This window comes from Pipra filicauda, unplaced genomic scaffold (genome assembly GCF_003945595.2).
Source record: "Pipra filicauda isolate LSUMZ 115617 unplaced genomic scaffold, ASM394559v2 scaffold149_size4050908_pilon, whole genome shotgun sequence".
Classification (NCBI taxonomy): domain Eukaryota; kingdom Metazoa; phylum Chordata; class Aves; order Passeriformes; family Pipridae; genus Pipra; species Pipra filicauda.
This window is the reverse complement of record NW_024103984.1, coordinates 3,725,182-3,744,740: the sequence shown is the minus strand read 5'-3', so window position 1 is coordinate 3,744,740 and position 19,559 is coordinate 3,725,182. Positions and strand designations below refer to the sequence as shown.

At 39.4% G+C, this 19,559-nt stretch overlaps 1 protein-coding gene across 6 annotated transcripts in view; it reads left to right on the top strand.

Moving 5' to 3' along the window:
* PMS1 (PMS1 homolog 1, mismatch repair system component) overlaps positions 1–19,559 on the top strand; it is a 44,884-nt gene that overhangs the window by 3,432 nt on the left and 21,893 nt on the right. For all 6 annotated transcript variants that reach the window (XM_039378830.1, XM_027737495.2, XM_027737493.2 and 3 more), the window contains 4 exons: positions 2,872–3,054; positions 5,021–5,123; positions 6,249–6,412; positions 17,472–17,588. In XM_039378830.1, the coding sequence (XP_039234764.1) occupies positions 2,872–3,054; positions 5,021–5,123; positions 6,249–6,412; positions 17,472–17,588 (567 nt within the window). The remainder of the gene's footprint in view (positions 1–2,871; positions 3,055–5,020; positions 5,124–6,248; positions 6,413–17,471; positions 17,589–19,559) is intronic.

Sequence of the window (19,559 nt, the reverse complement as noted above, 5' to 3'; positions counted from 1 at the left end):
CTGTCTTCGCTATGGTCTGTCATGACCTCTGTCTTCTCCCAGTATTTAGATTTCATAGAATCTTGCTCATGAGTAGCCCCAAAGTGAGTAGTGTGTGCACAGTTATGGGGGTCAGGGTGTTGGAATCAGATCCTGTGATCTGATTGATTGATTTGATATTGATCAGGCGGTAACTGCAAGAAGTCAACAGAGAAGGTTTTGGAGCCTTCCAGAATGGGTAAAACAGACCTTGTCTCTTGTGCTGGTGTGCTGTTACAGATGTGCAGATAGCTGGAGGAGAAAGCTTCTCTCTAATCAGTGTGGCTTTCACGGCACAGCAACCACCTGTTTTCATAGTGATAAGTCCCAAATCAATTAAAGACAGCGTTTTCAACCATTTTCAGTGCGTGAGTCATCTGCATAGTTACATTCTTTGTCAGTCGAGCCCAGTCCAAATCAGTGTAGTTCTGAAGAAACAAACCTGGCTTTACACAGGTTGTCAGTGAGTGAAAGAGATTTGCTGATTGTTCTTCTGTGGGTACTAGGGGAGAACCAAAATCCTGCACTCTGTGCAACTCTAGACAGTAATACTGTGAAACAATAAATTTTTTTCTTGGTATTCTTTTCTGTGAAATTTAAATAATTCTGACTGTGTAATAGAGGTCAGTGACCACATTAACTCTGGATTAGTTCAGAGTCATAACAGAGAAGGGAAACTTTGAAATTCCATTTTACAGCTTGATGGCTTTTGCGAAACTGCAGCATTTTCATTGATTTAACCTTTTTCAGATGGATTAGGAAGGCTAGTTGATTCCTTGGGTCTTCTTACCCAATTTGCCTGGACAAATATAGGAATGACTTTTGAGACAAACAGGCAGGAGTTAACTTGCAGGTGGAATGGTTCTCAGGTAGAAACCATGGCAGTGGTCAGCTGTAGTGGGAAGCTTTGCCTGGTGTTTTATTGTTGTTACCTTCTTGATTGACCAAACTCCCATAGGTGATGTTATTGAGCGTCTTTGCACTGTGTATCAACATGAATCATACTGTTTGGCATCAGTAATCTGGCAGAGCAACCTAAACATCTCATAGGATCATAACCTCAGTAGTATTTAGGTCACGGAGGAAGGTGTTGCAGAATACAGAGTTTGAGCACTGTAATATTTACGTAAAACGTGTGCAACTGAAAATTAATAACATTAGAAAAGAAACAGAGAATCATCCATGCAACATTTTGATTCAAGATAAGTCTCACTTTTCCTAAACAGGTAAGTGGTGTGGAAGTAAAAATTTAGAATGGAAAATAGTGGCTTTTTGTAAAATTCACAACTCCTTCCCTAGCACATACAGCAACAGGGTAGAAGGCTTCCTGCCTATATCTCCTTATGTGTTTTTATGTTCAGTACACCTGAGCAGGTGTACTGCTTAGGTTCTGTTTTGCTTCCCAATAGGAGGCTGACTCAAAGATAAGCAAAAGCATTGTTTTTTCACCTGAAGGCAGCTTTTGCACTGTTCATTAATACAGCAAATGAAACGTACCCACATTTCTGTTGCGTATCAGTTAATTAAATATATATGGTTCTGTGCGTGCCTCAGAGGCTTTTGATGTTTCCTAAAGCAGATTGTTGTGAATACAGATAATATCTTTAGATACCTTCCTTTTGTTTTTAATCACATCTTTTTTTTACTTCAGGAAGTAACCTTGGGAGTACATTATATTTTTTTCATAACTGTTTTCAGTATAGGCCCAGATGAGACAGCAAAGTTTGTTCTGTTTAATCAATCAACTTTCAGTGATCAACCATTGCATGCTCTGTCCATTAAGCCACTACTGAAGATATTCTTTTAGCAAAACCAGTTGACACATGACAGCACATTTTTCCCTGTGTTGCATCAGAATCTTTTCAAAGAGCCAGTTGTGCTTCTGTAACAGAAGTTCTGTTGGTGATCCTGTAGCTCTGAGTACTTTCTCCTCCTGGCTTGTGGTTCTTTTGGGTTACAGCACATTACAGTGTAGCTGTAAGGAAGCATTTTTTTGCTGCACCTGTTGGAGATGTTATAGAACTCGAATTCCATCTTGCATTTAGCTGTTGTAAATATCTAGCTTTTTAGAGTTTTACCCCATTTTTGCTGGTGCTTATTGAAATGACATATTTAAATTGGAATTCAGTAAAATATGTATTGCATATAGGTAAAGGTAAATCACAAAGATTGAGCTTTGCTTCCTTGAAAGCTGTTTTAAAAGAGCCTCTATGAACCTTTACTTCTTTCTGTAAAGTATTATATCTCTTTACAAACTTATTACTGTTGTCATTCATGCCTTGCCCCCCATTAGAATTTTACTTCTGTATATTGAGACAGACCATAGAACCTGGAAAACTACTGCAGTAATGAAATTGCATAAATCAAGACTGAAATTGAAAATGGTTCTAAGTGAGAGCGCACTGACTTTAATGGGTGCAGGGCTGCATTTGGGTGATTTCAAAAAAATTGATATCAAGTAGGTAAGAGAAGTGAAAAGAGGTGAAAAAGTCTTTAGCTTTCCAGATATAGGTCTCTTTTTGAGCTTAGGTTTTGCAACTTTCATCGTAGTTTAAAGAAATCTTTACTTAAATACAGCAAAATTAAAACAGAAATTATGTTAACGTGCTGTTTCCAAACCACAATGTATGAATTACGTTATTTAATTAGAGAAACCATCACTATTATCCTGCATGTTGTATTTTTCTTTTTTTTTTTCCTTAAACAAGAGACATTTAATGTTTGCTCAGTTCCTCCCACTAAGCAAAACTCCTACTTCTGTGTGGATGGCTGGAAGGTGTAACCTTGGCTGCTTCAAACTTGCGTCTTAATTTGGTTGCTTTAATGCTCCACTCTGCTTTGTTCTCTTTTCAGGACAATTACGGGTTTAACAAAATAGAAGTAAGAGACAATGGCAGTGGAATCAAGGTTGAGGACGTTCCTGTTATGGCCATTAAACACTACACCTCAAAAATAAGCTCTTCTGAGGACCTTGAAAGGCTGACAACGTACGGTTTCCGTGGGGAAGCTTTGGGGTCGATTTGCAGCGTAGCGGAGGTGAGCGGTTGCTATAAATGTGTCTGGTCTTTGAGTTGTGATTTCTTTTGTCTGTATGTGTTTGTGAAAGTTTTATTAAAATACCAGCGCAAAGACTTGAAATGTTCCAGCGGCCTGCTGGGGATATGCTTTCCAAACCATTTGGCATGTGTATGCTGCCTTTCCCCCCAGCCCCAGGAGCCATGTCATGGGAATTTCTTGCCAGTGTCAGTCCTGCCCTTCTGTCACACTGGTCACAGCAATGCTCTTGTTTATTTTCCACAGTCAGAACAGGTCAGAGAGAGATTGGGTTGTATTTTCTTTTCTTTTGTATCAGGGAATATAATGTCAAAGAGTATGGCTGAATTTGCTACTTGAATTAGGGTAGATCAAAGTGAGGAGCAGCAGGTGGTGGCCAGGAGAAATAATTTCAGGGAACTGATGGCCCACATAGCTACCATTCCAGTAACCATTTCTGCCTTCTTATCTAGGTGATCAGCAGTCATGGGATCTTGCTGGGCTCCTTATTGCTCTTTGACATGTATGTGACTGCAGTTGCACAAACTTTGTCCCTATGAGTAAACAGGAACCTGCTACTTGGCATGTCTGAGTCTGATCCATATGTTTATGTTAAGAGGATTGGCACTGTACTGATACTTATGGTTTAACTTGTTGGCTGAAAGTAAGTAAGTTTGTTCAAAACCATCTGAAAAGTGTTCAGGCTGTTAAAGGCACAGCATCTGGCAGTTCTGTTGTGCTCTGCCTTTCTGTATTCATACTGCACCAAGGTCAAGTTTGGATTCTTTGAATCTGCCAAGGATTAGATCCTGCAAGAAGATACTGACCTCTGTGTCTGATTGGAACCATCAACTGTTGAGGTCAGGAGAGATGATGTTAGAGCTTGACTCCTTGCTGCCTTGGGCTACATTCACATTGCACTAAGCAGAAGTGGGTTGTGTGTTTGGATAGAGATTTCCAAAGATGCTTTCAAAAGTGTTGGTGTTTTGATAGATGATGACAGACCTCAATCATTGGTTCCTTCCAATGAGTGGTCAGAGCAGAATGCCATCTGTTCTGAGCTTCATTTCGTAAGAGATGGGAGGTGGCCTGAGTGTATGAAGTGCTTTAATAGGTATTACTTCAATCCTCATATCAGTAATTATATTAATTAAACACTTCTGGCATTCAATGCATTCTGCCTACCCAAACTGCCCCCTGAAGTTTCGGTTTGGAGGTATTTAATATTTAAAGGAGGCCTTTAAGTAGATCTGTAATACTGTCATTTCCAATTAACCAATTGCTATTTTCCTCTCTAGAGGCATGACTTAACTCTAAATGATTCATACAAGACACTAAAATAACCCAGAATATCCCAAAGCACTGTATGTGTGATAAACTTTGTCTTTCAGGTGGTTAAAGTGCGGTGGCTCTGCTGTTCAAAATGTTGGTGCCTGAACTCTGGTTTACAACTGCTCTTGCTAAAGCCATCTGTGTATTACCTTAATAGCTTACAAAACATGCAGTGAGTGATTGCCAGATATGTTTGGGTGTGGAGAGATAATACACAGAGAGTAGTCCTTAAGTTTGTTGGATCTCACATAAATTTAAGAAGTTGTCATAGGCTGCCTTCTCTCTCACAGAGGATGAAAATGCCAAACTGTCAATTGATTTAGTTGTTTATTTAACCTGCGTTAGAATAGAAGTCAGAGCAGTGTGTGTTGTAGGAAGAGGGAATTGCTATGCTTTGTGTATTAGTGTGATAGAAATGCTTTTAGTTAAATGGATGGAAACATGAATAATAAGTAATGCAGAATGTTTCTGTGCCTGTAAGAAACACCCCTAGAAGAAAAATTTTATAAACTAATTAAATGTAATCATGGAGACTAAAGTAATGCAGTGGTGAGAGTGGTAGCAAAGCTTGTCTAAGCTCATTCTGAACTTTGTCTACCTCTGATTAACTAAGTTTTTTTAAAATCACTCTCTTCAGGTTTTGGTCACAACCAAGACAGCTACTGATGATATCAGCACTCAGTATGCTTTGAATAGCAACGGGCATGTAACTTCTAAAAAGCCTTCCCATCTAGGACAAGGTAGGATACCACTGTTCTGGTGTTGCACTGTAACAGGAGTATTTTGTGTTTCTCTGAGGCTCTGTCTGATGTTGAAATACCTGTTCTGTACTTGAAGGCTGAGTATGAAATCTTTGCAACTGTAAACACTTCTTGCCTTATGTCTGTCAGCTGAGAATGTGTTGTCATATTGTAAGAAATAATACAGCTTGGAAGTTGTTCTAGATAGTAATTATAAACTAGTTTCTCCTTCTTTGACTCACTTCAAGCTGACAGTGGAAATAAAAGCTATAAAAATTCAGTTCTTCAGGTCTATCTGAAAGGTTTGTTTAGGACCAAACTACAGAACTATGTTTCTGTACATAGCAAAATCCCTGCTTACAGGAGGAAGACTTGCCCTGCTGCTGTACAAAGGAATTGCTGGAAGCAGCCTGGCTGTAGGACCAGGCAAAGTCATAGTTCTTTATAACCTGTGGTAAGGGTGTGTAGCTGATTTTAACTAGGGATACTTTTTTAAGATTTAGACTAGTATATTCCAGCTGTGGAAAATACAATATTTTGCATTACCTTCTCTTTTGTCAAAATTGTTGAATGATTGACTGCATTCTGTGACATGTGTTTAACACTTTGCAATATCCTTGTGGGTTCAGAATTCATGATTGTGTTGGTAGGTGAATATTCCTCCTCCCTCTCTGTACTGTACCTTGAACGGAGACTCTTCAGGAAATACCCTAAAGCAAATGCTTGTGAAGGCCCTTAATGAAGCACAGTGTTCCTTTGTCTCCAGATATGTGTGACTAGATTCTAGTCTGAAATCATTTTACTAATGAAAGCTGACTTAATATGCACTGAAAGAGTCTTCAACTTTATTTAGTACTGAGTCTCACAATTGTCAATGTGTGTGAAAAAAAAACTTAATGCTGCAGTCTCAGAGCTCTTGAGGTCTGTAGATACCTTTTTGGGGAGGATGACTGCTGATTTGGTATATTTCTTCTCATGCTAATAACCTAATCTAGCATTACTTGTATTTATTTTGTATGCAGCAGCATACAAACAGGTCTCTTTAAGTAAAAATAAAGTTTCCTCCATATCCCGTGATGTGCTTTCAGTGTAATTTCTACTTATTTTTTTATCACCTGCTTACAGGTACCACAGTAACAGTCCTGGATTTGTTCAAGAATCTTCCAGTAAGAAAGCAGTTTTACTCAACAAGTAGAAAATGTAAGGAAGAACTAAAAAAAGTCCAAGATCTGCTGACAGCATATGGTATCATAAAACCGGACCTGAGGGTAACATTAATACATAATAAGGTAATAATGAGTTTTTCTTCTATCAGGTGTCTTCAGGATGAGTTTCTGATGAATTTATGCAGTTCATCTTATATTTACATAAAATCTTTAATTCCTGGGAATCTTCTTGCATCATAGCTTTGTTTTGGACTTCCACTTATTTTTTCCATTCATAGTTGTGTATTTATAATGGCTACAGATTTTGATCTTAAACTTCTAAAACTCAGGCTCAGATATTTTTGGTGTCTTCTAACAGATGCCTGGTTAGATATATGAAGTATAAAAATTATTTTACATGCTAATAATAATAGTAAAGATGTTGGTGGTGTATTGCAAACAAAGAAGCAAGACCCTCCTAGACCATGGGGCCTGATCAAAGGTTAGCCAAAGCCAACTGAAAACACTTAGAAAACTTATTTGTTTAGGCTATTTACCTGGATAGACACTGTAGCTCGTACAGGTAGCTTGCCATAAGAGCTCAATACATAACCATGATTTTATTTAAAAGGGCTAAAAAATTCCAAACAATTTGGTACCCAGGTGTAAGAACAGTAACATATGTTATAACAGAGAGCTTTAGTTAAGCTAGTTGTACTTTGTTTAGATGTGGGGGAACGAATTCAGAGGCTACTTGGAGGCTGTTTTGACTTCACAGCATACTGAATGGTAATTCTACAGCACAGCTACAGAAAGTAGACACACAGCCACAGAAATGACGTGTTGAGCAGTTGCTTTTACCTGATCCAAATTTAACATAGTGAATTCCATTGGCCGTACCTTGGCTTTTGACACCTCAGAGAAGAAAGTTGTGCTAATTGATTTCCAAGCTGCCACAAAGCAGAGAGTGACATCTCGTGGCCAGATCCCTCAGAAATTCTATTTCTGTTCTAAAATAGTGTTATTTGTTGAAATGCAGCCTGTTCATTGAGCAGTTTTGATCAGTTATCAACCAAACATTCCCACTTCAATTCCTTTTCAGTGGGAATAATAAATGGCACTGTGTGCTTTCCTGAAATGAAAACATATTGCCCTTCCTTTTCTGGAGTTGTTTAACATGCTCTGATTATATTTATGTGTGTATTTCTAAATATAGCTGTGTAGATACTGTGAAAAACAAAAGCCAGCCTTTTGGCTGGCTACAGAATTAGTATTTCAGAGCTGAGGACGTGTAGCTGCTTGCAGTCTTATTTCATTGGGAGCACTGAGAGCTTGAAACCAGAGATCTCCAGGGGTATCTGCTTCTAATATTGTGCTGAGCTCCATGACATATCTAGCAGTAGTTCACAATATCGGTCTTAAATGTTGGTTAATAAAACTAATTGTGTCTTTATTGGTGGTTTGATTTTGCCCTCTCTTGCAAGTTGCAAATGATTTTTTTTTTATAGTATTTTGATTTCATCGCCTTTGAATAGACTATTGCATATCTTGGGGTTTTCTTCTCTGCTTATTTTAATGCAGTGACAACGATGTGCAGGAAGGTGATCACATGTCTTTTTCACAGTACTTTCTGCAAAGATGGTGTGAAGAGTGGCGTGAAAGTTGCCATTGCACCTTGCTTTTGACCGCCTGTCCTGCTGGCTTCAGAAATATGTTCTTCAATACCCAGTTCAGGCAGTATCACTCATTGTAATGGCAGAGATGGTGCTGATTTTTTTAACTCTTTATTTTGCACTGCTGCCCTTTCGTTCATTTAATTCATTTAGAAAAAAAAAAAAAGGAAGGCGAGTGCAAAAGTGCTCAAATGTTTCATCACAAGAGGTCGCTCAGTAGCTGTTGCTGCGATGGGAAAATTAAAGGCTTAAGAAGTCAGTCAGAAGGTGTAGTCTGTCTCTGTGGAGATGCTTTAAAATAGTCTGAAAGTTAAAAACTGAACTGAACGTAAAAAAATCTGGGTGCAAATTCCTGGCTTGCTACTGATGTTGTCATTCCTTTTAAAATAAAAAGTTACCTGTTGTGTCATACCTTTTAGGAAATTTGAAATTCTGAATTTCCAGTGTATAGCCACTTGCAGTAGGTCAATGTGCATTTGTTTTAGCTTATCACGGAACATGAATATTCTTTACCTTTTCCTTTACCTTTTCTTATTATTATCATTACAGTTATTAATTCCAGTCAGAAGGTGTTTTTTCTATACTGATTCTACAGCATATCTGTGCTACAGTAATACTCTGCTGAATAGGGTTATTGCATTACTTTTTTTTTTGGTGATGTCTTTTATATTTTTGTTTGAAATCTGCCAGGAGAAAGAATCAACTTCTTGGAATGGCTTTATTTTTCGTGTATCTCATAGATTACATATTCATTTAAAAGACAATTTGTATATGCAGTTATTCAGAGGAGTTCTTAGAATCCCAAATTCTTAAGGCTGAGCCAATGCTTTCTGTTGCAACGGAAGAAGATACACATCAGGAGTAAGATCAGGTTCTGAGGCTTAAAAGAGCAAGAAGATACAGATGAACTACAACAGAAGGAGACAAGGAAAGATGGATTGAAAGACTAGAAAGGGTAGTAAGTGAAAAAGGTGTAAACGAAAGTGTATTTCAAAGAAATCTTCTCAATAAATTACAAAAACAGTACTCTAAAAAAAAACACCACACCAAAAAACAAAACCAAAAACACCCCCGCCAAACAAACAAACAAAAAACAACCAAAAAACCCAAACCAAAAGCAAATCCCCTCAGTTTTTAAAGTCGTGTATTTTATATGAAGGTAAAGGAGCATGGAAGGTTGGATGGAGCTTTGAGCAACCTGGTCTAGGGGAAGGTGTCCCTGCCCATGGCAGGGTGGTTGGAACTGGATGATCTTTAAGGTCCCTTCCAACCCAAACCATTCTGTGAGTCTATGAAGGCATAGCCCTCACTTTAGCAAGGAAGAGTGTAATGAGGCTGAAGCTGTCACAGAAATGTCTGTGGTTAGGCATCTGAAAATGGTTGCCTAATTGATTCCAGCAGAAACTCATTTTGACAAGTCAGGCCTCTTTATAGAGCTGTTGAATATATATATAATCTTACGATGCATGATACAGAGCATGCTTTATTTCCACCACATTTGGTTGGTTTTTTTTAAAAGGTGTGTATCTTATGCTTTTGAATGAAATTTCCAGAAATTTTTCTTCTTTTTCTGCTGCATTTCATATCTGTGTTTAGCTTGGAAAATATTACCATTAAGTGTGATTGTTCATAGAAAAGAAATCAGACAGTGCTCTTCCAGCCTTTATGTTGTTTTTTAGTAAGTAAGAAAATAGGTATTCTTTTATCAGTCCTCCTAGGGTTCATTTATTGTGTACTCTCCATCAGTGGGTTTCCAAGATAGGAAGTAATTGGTTGCTCTTTCTGCTCAGAATGTTTTGTTTGCATTAGCAATAAATAATGAATCACTTTGCAGATCAACCCTATGAAGTACTATTGCTATTTTGACAACTTGGATTAGCTAGTGCTCCTTCTTTTTATGAAGGTTTATCCTGCCAAGACATTCTTTGAATACTGATAATGTTGATCCTCTTGCCAGTATGGTTATGTTAGAAAGAGGTATTTTTCTTCTTTCATCACCATGTTCCTTGAAAGCATATTGAATAATGAGACAGCCAAATGGAAATAATTTACATGAGTATTCAGCAAGTTTATTTAAAGTTAATGTTATCTGAAGGCGTGCTAAGAACATTTCAAAGTCAGCCACTGCTTAACCTGCGTCAAACCCTTCAGCCCGAAATGCCGTATTCCTGCCACCTATGAGCTCTGGCTGTGTTGTACTCCAGATGGTAAAACACAGCTTTTAGTAGTTCCAGGGCTATTCCAAAAAACTTATGGCAGCAAGTGGTTTAAATGGTGCCCATCAGCAGGTCATACCATGCCCAACTGGTCCCATGTCTTATGCAAAGTACGGGTCAGCCGTAAGTAGGCTCAGTAAATTTTCCAGTTCCTGTTGAGGAAAACTCTGCATAAGGGAATATTTTTTTCCCAGTGTTTTTCATGCGTAACACTTTGTAGCCTTGGTCACACACAGTTCTGCCTGGAACTGTGTATTGTTTGTTTCTTGAAAGAGTTGAGAGTCAGAACTTTGTGATACACGGTCCATTTAAAAACTCTTATAGATAACAGGGGGTGGTATTCTTCCCCAAACCCCTTTGTTGGTGGTGTTGACTTAACAGATGCCATCTTCATTTTTTAATTTACAGTAAGTCTCCTCTTATTTACAAAGTTGCATAATCTTAACCAATCCCAAGGGATTTTTCTGTGTCTCTGTCCTCTGTAGTAAGTGTGGATTTTTGAGACAGAGTGAGTGCGTTAGGGTAAATTTACCATTTTTAATAATGTCAGTATACTTCGCACTCATTCATCGCGATTCCAAACTCTGCTGTAGCTGCATGTTGAAAATAAATCTGTATTGCGCAGAAATAGCAGCACATGAGCTCTGTCTTGAGTTGGAAAAGCCACTCCATTTAATGATGATAAATTAAGTCCCTCCCTAATCTGCGTGTCTGAAAATATAAAGAGGAATTATGATTAAGAATCTGCAGTGCTCTGCAGCCAACATGCTTTCATGCTGACCTGGAATACAGCTCAGTCTTTGCTTCTATTCGTTGTTTAGTGGCTTTGCTGAGAAAGCCAAACAGAGAGTTAATTATGGTGTTTTTTTGTGCTGAGGACACCTGTCCACTAGGAAATGCGCTGAGACCCTCAACTCAATTTACATCAGCCAGAGAACAGCTGCCAGATGGTAACTACTTTTGGTCACTACCAACCTGGTTGAATTTGAACTGGTGACCTAGAGGTGAAATGCTTTATATCCTATTACTAATTCCTTGAGGTTTCCAGTTTCTCATCCATCACTTTTTTCAAATGACAGCCCAGTATATGTCTGAAATCTCAAAACAATTACTGTTTCACATATGCAGTGTGTGTTGCAGAATCTGAGATGTGCCTTTAGCTCTTGCAAAGCTTTTGCACTCACTTTGTACGCTTAAAAAAAGGTTAGTGGAAAAAGGATGTTTCCAAAGCTGCATGGGAATTTTCCCTCTTCCTTAGTAATGTACTTAGTCACAGTTAGGTATGTTATTTTTGTTAACTACTATTTTACAAAAGACTTTTAAACCTCCCATTTATTTAAATAGAATTCACTGTGATGTTGTACATCCTCTGAATGACATATTTGGATTGGAAACTGGTTTTTGGTAGTAGTTTAATTGTTTAGGAGGTTTTATTTTTTTTTCCTCCTGCTATGGAAATGGATTTTAATAGAATTTTAGAATATCCTGAGTTAAATAGGACCCACAAGGATCATCGTGTTCAACTCCTGGTCCTGCACAGGAGAGCCCCAAGAATCCCTCCACATGCCTGAGAGCATTGTCCAAATGCTTCTTGAACTCTGTCAGGCTTGGTGTTGTGACTACTTCCCTGAGGAACCTGTTCCAGTGCCCAACCACCCTCTGGGGGAAGAACCTTTTAATAGAATCATTAAACTTGGAAAAGATCTCCAAGATCATGAAGTCCAACCTTTGACCGAAAACCACCATGCCGACTAAACCATATTGTGAGGTGCCATGTCTACTCAGTTTTTGAACACTTCCAGTGATGGTGGTTCCATCACTTCCCAGGGGAGCTTGTTCCAACGCTCAACCACCCTTTAAGTGAAGAAATTTTTCCCAGTATCCAACCTGAACCTCCCCTGGTGCAGCTTGAGGCCATTTTCCTTTGTCCTGTTTCTGGTTGCCTGGGAGGAGAGGCCGACCCCCACGTGAGAGTGGTAAGTTGTAGAGAGTGATAAGGTCACCCCTGAGCCTCCTTTTCTCCAGGATAAACACCTTCAGCTCCCTCACCTGCTCCTCATCACACTTGTGCTCCAGATGCTCCACCATCATCTTTGTCCTTCTCTCGACATGCTCCAGCACCTCAATGTCTTTCTTGCAGTGAGGGGCCCAGAACTGGACACAACACCAGTGCCGAGTACAGAGGGACAATCACTTCCCTGGGCCTGCTGGCCACATTATTCCTGCTGCAAGCCAAGATGCCATTGACCTGTTTGGCCACCTGGGCACGCTGCTGGCACATATTCAGCTGCCGTCAACCAGCAACTTCAGGCCCTTTTCCACAGGGCACCTTAATAGCCTCTTTTTCCTCAGCCTGTAGCACTGCAGGGAGTTGTTGTGTCCCAAGTGCAGGACCTGGTATTTTACTTGTGTTGAACGTCACACAGTTGGCCTTGGCCCATCCAACCAGCCTGTCCAGAATCCTCTGCAGATCAACACTCCCACCCAACTTGGTTTTGCCTGCAAACTGACTGAGGGTGCACTTGAGGGTGCACTTGATCTCCTCATTCAGATCACTGATAGAGATATTAAACAGGACCGGCCCCAATACTGATCCCTGGGGAACACCACTGGTGATCAGCTGCCAACTGGATTTAACTCTCTTCACCCCCACTCTCTGGGTTCAGCCATTCAGACAGTTTTTTACCCCACAAAGAGTGTACCTGTCCTAGCCATGGACTGCCAGTTTGTCCAGGAGAATGCTGTGGGAGACAGTGTCCAGGGCTTTACTGAAGTCTGGGTACACAAAATCCACAGCCTTTCCCTCATCCACTAGGTGGGTCACCTGATCATAAGAGGAGATAAGGTTCTCTGGACACCCACAGCTGAACGTGTGTGGTTAAAGCAGTCAAAAAACTTGTAACTCTCAGTAGTCTCTAATTCTTGAAAGGCTTTAAAGACAGGTGTTACCAGATAAAGATCCTTGGCTCCTTGTAATATCTGTTAGCTTCTCTCCTAACTTACCTCCCAGCTCTCAAATCCGAGCATTTCTCCACTGTGTCATGCTCAAGAAAGCCTTTTCATTGAGAAGGTGCTCTTGTATCACGAAAGGGAAATCTGAGTAGCAAATACACTGGAATCTGTAGGATGAGCAGTGCTGTGGAACATGACTGTCTTTCAACAAATCCCCTTGATAGCTGTAATGTCTGATGCCCATGGGATAGACAGGTATGTCAGCTGCATCCAATGAGTGGAAAAGTGGTGTCTTGAGTTTCTTTACTGCATATCTTCACTAATAGTTGTCCCACCATCACTTACAGAATGGAGGGGACAACTGATTCCTTAGGGGCAAGTATAAAATATATGGGGAAAATAGTTCTGATTAGTTGCATAATTGTTCTGTAAGCTAAATTGAAAAAAACAGTTGTGATTTCTGTTTTCAAGAGAGGTTTACGTAAGGGCTCTCTTTTAGTGAGGTAACTTACCACTGGTTTTAAAACAGGATACCAATTATGGCATGGAGTTGAAAAACATTAACACTTTCAAGGCTGGGATTCTAAAGAATGTGGTTAAGACTTGATCTTAGCTGATAGGTTTTCTTCCACAGCAGAGAATGTGCCAGCCCTAAAGACTAGGTGTCTGTGCATCATTAAGCTGAAATGACTCTAGACATTGTACATGGACTGCTGTGTGATGTCTTTTGGTTTCCCTTGGGCTGAATTCAAACTTGAGATATTGCTGCCTGGCTTTGTTCCTGTTTGTTTACTCTCAACAGGTAGGCAGCGTTGCTTTCATCTGAAGCCTGATAAGCTATTAGGTTTTAAGTCAAGAAGGCTAAGGAATGTACTGGCCCAAAGAGATGCCAGGGTGACAGGAATTTGGAAGCATGTAAAACAAAATTAGAGAGACTGTGAAATACAGTTCTCTTTTACAGAGCTAATCCAAGTTACATTACCAGCCTGCAGTTCATGTGCAACTGCTTGCTCACCTAGACTTTTACACCCTCAAGCTTTATTACAGGATATGACTGTCACAAAACAAATTAAGAAAATATGTGGTTTCTGGGTAGTAAAAGTCTACTTTGTTAAGTTACTGCCATTAAGGAGTAATAATGGGATGGGTCGGTTTAACTTGTAGTGTCACAGTTGTACTGAAGTAGGCGCAGTTGGAAACAGCATCCAGTCCTCAGCTCTAAGTAAGGTTTTCCTTTTGTCTGTGATGGAAAACCACTGTAGCTGCTGATAGAAGTTCTAAATATGAAGGATAGTTAGGGATGTGGAGTGGCTGCATTTTTTTTCTCTGTCATTCCTTGGTGTCTTTGAGGAGAAAAATATTGAGCAGCTCTTAATTCTCAGTGCCATAATACCAGAGACCCCAGTGGGAAGAGGGTGAATCTTTCTCCACTCATGATACATTTTTCAAGGAATCCTTCTGGGCTCTATATATGCATCCTGAAACAATGGATGCCTACTCCATGTGTGCATGCAGTCATAGTATCATGTATGTTGAAATGTACATTGTCACCCTCCACAAAGTATGCATATCCTAGGGCTGCATGGGGTGGAGAGAAATAGGTACAAACAGACCTACTTATCTTCTGTACATGTGCAGTAGATTTTATACACCTGATGACATTTTGTAATATCTAGATCGTGCAATCCCCTTCAATGAAACGAGGAGAGAGGTGGGATATATTTGGCTAGCTCTACGAAACCCAAGATGGGGCATATGTAATAATATATCTTTGAGTGGGCTGTTTCTGCAGCGTCATCATACTGACTGGAGTCAGATTCTTCCTTGGCTCATCCTCGACACCCGCTTTATATGACCTAGAAAAAAAATTTCGGGGGTGTGTGGGGGGTGTATTTTTAGCTAAACTAAAGGGTATAAGTAAGGTTAAAAAAATAGGGTATTGCAGGAACCTCACAGAAACAGGCACTTTCTGAAATAAGTGGAACGGGCATTGCTTCTCTGTGAATTTTTTGATTCCTGTTGATACATCTGGAGAGTCTAGAAAAATAATTTTCTTTAAATTACTAGCTCTTCCTGTGTTGTTGCTCCATAATGTGCCGTCAGGGCTAAAAGTGAATACACACTGTATTCTGTGTTCATATAATGTAGAAATTAGGAATACAGAAATTGGAAATTGCCTAGCCTCTTTAGTACGTAAGCTTTAATTTAATCTACAGTGGTAACTATTTTCTAAAAGTATGTCTGTAGTACTGAGTATTAATATCTGATAAATATATGACTAGTTGAAAAGCTAGTCTGAACTTATTACAGTATCTACTTTTAGCAAGTTTACATTTAATAAGTTCTCATTTTCCACCTTACTCAAGTGATCTTTTCACAGTTCTGAGTATCAGCCGTTTAGCGGGTCAAGCAGTGTAATAACCTTGCATTAATCAGCAGCTAAGATTTATATCTGTACCTGCAGCCTTACATTAGCATAACCTAAAATAAACAGCATGATGTTTATGTTAGTCATATAACAAGTGTCTTTCTCAGTTTGGTCACATGCATTTAATTTAAAATATATCCAGTAAAGAAAAAATCGCTTGGCACTTTGTGTTTCCATTTTAAGTAATCAATTTTAAAATAGAAGCAGTACAGGATATGTTTTATAAGAGGAGCTCTAAAGAAGAGGACAGATTCTTTCATCACTCCAAAATATCTTTGAGGAGACTTAGAGCAGGTGTAGAGGAGAGAGGCTGAGAGGCAGCGTGCCTTGGGCAGCCCCGGGCTGTCCTTTCCCCCTCTCTGCTGCTGGAGCACGGTGGGGACTCCCTGCCAGAGCTGTGGACACCCAGCCCGTGGCTCTGCCTGCTCCTTTCTCCTTCTCCCCCTTGTCTATTTGCTGCCCTCCCTGACGTAAATTGGCCTTTATGTTTTAAGGGGTTCAGGCTCGCTCCAGGATGACTGAGCTGTGATCCAGCATGTGCAAAGGGCTGTCAGGCCAGTGTCTAGGAGCTGAATTAGATTCAGGCAGGACTGCAGAGCCCCACTTCACAAATGCTGCAGAGTGTACGTGGAAATGGAAAATTAAAGATTTGGGGAATAGTTTAGGCTCAGCAGTCTCAAAGCTTTACAATTCCACCTGTCCTGTGGGAGGGGAGTATCATTTTACAGGAGCACTGTGTTCTTCTGTGGAATTCACCCCTGAAGGCCAGCAAATATCCCACGGGACAGGTGGAATTTTAAGGCTATGTATTGCATTTCTTGAGATGGGTGCTTGTGTATTTTTTTCTCCCACGACACTTTCAGTTAACAGAAATTATCAGAATCCTGTGAACTCATTTTGAATTCATTGGACACCTAGCACCTACTGAAAACATAAATTTTAGCGGCACTGTAACATCTGATTTAAAATACAACTTGCTGAATTTTTTTTTTCTTTTGTGTGTGAAGGTTGCACATTGAAATGCACTCAGGCATCTAACAGTGACAAAAGTAAAGTGGACCTGAATGTAAGTCTGTTGCATAGAAGCAGAAAACCAACTAAGGAAATTATTTTTTATTGTTGAATCAGCATATTCAGCTAAATTTGTGACTGTGTGGTATAGGACTTGTCATTAGCAAGAGACAAAATTTCACCTTCCAAAGTAGCTAATACTTTTTGTATCCATGAGTGGACTTGACAGGTAACTTCTGTTGCAAGCTCAAGTTCACTTTGCCTTATTGTACTTATCAAGTCTGTGCAATAGTATTCCAAGACATGTAGCAAATAGAGCAGTTATTCCTTCATCCTTCTAACTTTTACAAAGTTTTCATTAGACAAATAACTGCTTTCCTTTCTAAACAGCAGGCTTGTCACAGACCTAGAATATCCAGGTGAGGACTATGAGTGGACAGGTAATAGCCTGATCTCTACCAAAACAGCCTTTCTCTTCAGTATAAGTAACATAGGCATTGCAGTGCCCAACTTCAAATGTTGAGCACCATGTTAGAGACACATGATAAACCCTCAATTTATATGCTTAGTAAAAACACAAAGCCTACTGTTGTGTACTGAAGAGGAGAAGTAGTGTTTGTATTGATTTGTGTTTAACAATTGCTTCAGGTACAGAAGTCCAGATTAGCCACGAAACATCCATAAATACAAGCTTTGCTTAGTTTTCCAATTGCTTTGAGTCTAAATAAGTAATACAGTATGAGAAGACATGCCAAAAAGTGCCCTATCGAGTCGGTTAACACTGAAAGTTGTGATTTTCAGAGGGTCAAAGTACAGAATGTTACATATACAGTGTGTGTGCAGTTGCATATGCATGTTCATAGACATGACTTGAGTTCAACAAATATAATGTCAAAAATTTGACTCCGTGCCATTTGTTTCAGGCAGTTATTTGGCAGAAGACCAGGGTGTCAGATCACAAAATGGCCTGTATGTCAGTTCTGGGAACAGCCGTTATGGGCAGTATGGTACCTTTTCAGCACTGCTGTGAATATCCTGAGGTGAGTTTAAACTTCCTTCTCCCAAATTCACTTAAAGCCTGTCAATGAAGAGAGCTAAGTCAGTATTCAAGTAGAAGGAGACTTTGAAAAAGAGGATGTATCCCCAGACTGACATCTGATTAATGCATTTGCTTCTGTTACTGTCCTCTCTGTAAAATTAATTGGTTTGGTGATTGAAAATCCACTCCAAGAATCATCTCATCAGGACTCATGTGGCACTGATCAAATGGCAGTAAAAACAGTTGTGATGACAAATGCAGAATTGCTGATTGCTCAGAGCTGTCCAGGCTGGGATTCCTGGCCCACAGGCAGGTTGTGCTCTGATTAATATCTAAGCATTTAGATCGTTCTCATCTTCGTGGCCTCTTAGCCTTGCACTCTAAAGAGGATCCCTCAGTTTCAGTGAGAGGCACCTGAGAAGCAAAAGAAACACGTACTTAGAAGGCAAGTTATGCAAAATTTCCACCAAACATGTATTTCAAGGAACTAACTTGCTAGTTTCTAGAAAATTCAGTGCACTTGGCTTCCTTTATCCTTGTTGAAAAAGAGGGAATTCCCCATGATACTCCCTTTTGTCCAGTGTTTTCAAAAATTTTTTATTCACCTTCCATTTTTGTTGAAGACACTTTTGTAAAGGGGAGTCTTGCTACTATGGAACCTTCTAAGTTGCATTTTTCTGTATCTTATAGTAATAAATCTTGACCAGTCACATAGATGAGATGAATCAGTGTAAAGTCACAATGGCTGTTAAACACAACTTAGGAATGCTCCGTTCAGCATGATGTTTAACAGCATTATTCAGATTTTAATAAAAGTCTGACTACATATTTGTGTTACAGTTTAATAGCATTATTCAGACTTAAATTTTGAGTTTTTCAGAATGCTTGTAGCAAAAATGCAGTGAAATGAGGGAGAAGAAAGCAAAGTCACTTCTTGTGACTTTAATTGCTTATGTCTGACAGAACATCCAGAGCTGTTCTTACCTGCATGTAGCTTGGATGTGCCCCCAGGGCAAGTGCAGGGGGCTCCAAAGGGAAGACATGGGGGTATTTAGAAGGGACTAGCTTGAAGGAGGCACTCAGGTTCTCACATTACTTCCCTGCTATATCATGAGGCATCCATATTCCTTGAATAGAAGTGGGAGAACATTCCATCTCTCCCTCTGTCTCTAAATAGTGTGTAAAATACCACGTGCATCATTTATAGGTGTATAAGTGATCCATGCATAATGCTCACGCACAAATTGACGTTCAGAAACCATGGACATTTCTAGACTAAGCAGCCAAACACTATAAAATGACAGAATTAAGTTGCCTGTGTAGCCATTTCTTCCTCCCTTGTGTACAGGTATTGGAATAGGTGTTTAAGGACGAGGCATAGTTTTCCTTCCCATTTAGATCCATGCCTTGTTCAGTACACAGACCAGAGGGCAGCTCTTTCATTCTGTTAACTCCTACTTGTTCATTGTGTAGCTTCATATTCCTTTGTTGCAAAGTCTGCTCTGAAGACAAAACTAATTTTGCTGATCCAGGGATTTTAAAGACTGGTCTTCAGAAGATCTCCATTGTGAACACTGAATGAAACAAGAACACATTTCAAGTTGACTCCAAAGCATGCAAACTCCAGAGCTACTTGTAAAATTAAAAGAAAACTAAGAAAATAAAAAATTGGCACAACTTTTTACATGTACTAAACAGCATTTATGCTTTTCAGGTCCCCTGTCTTGTAAATGGATAGATTTATCTGGGCTGAAAACTTTCACACAGGAAATTTTCCTAGTATCTTCTTTTTCTATAAAGGTTAAGTGTAGCAGATACATGTGCCACAGGGGAAAAAATAACTGTTAAGAGCATTCTGCTGTCCACTCATCACAGATATATTTTGATACGTATATAAGTTGGTTTTTTTATTAAAACATTAATTTTGAAAACAGTTGATCTAATTTGAAATCAAAGATTTTGTAGTATTTTT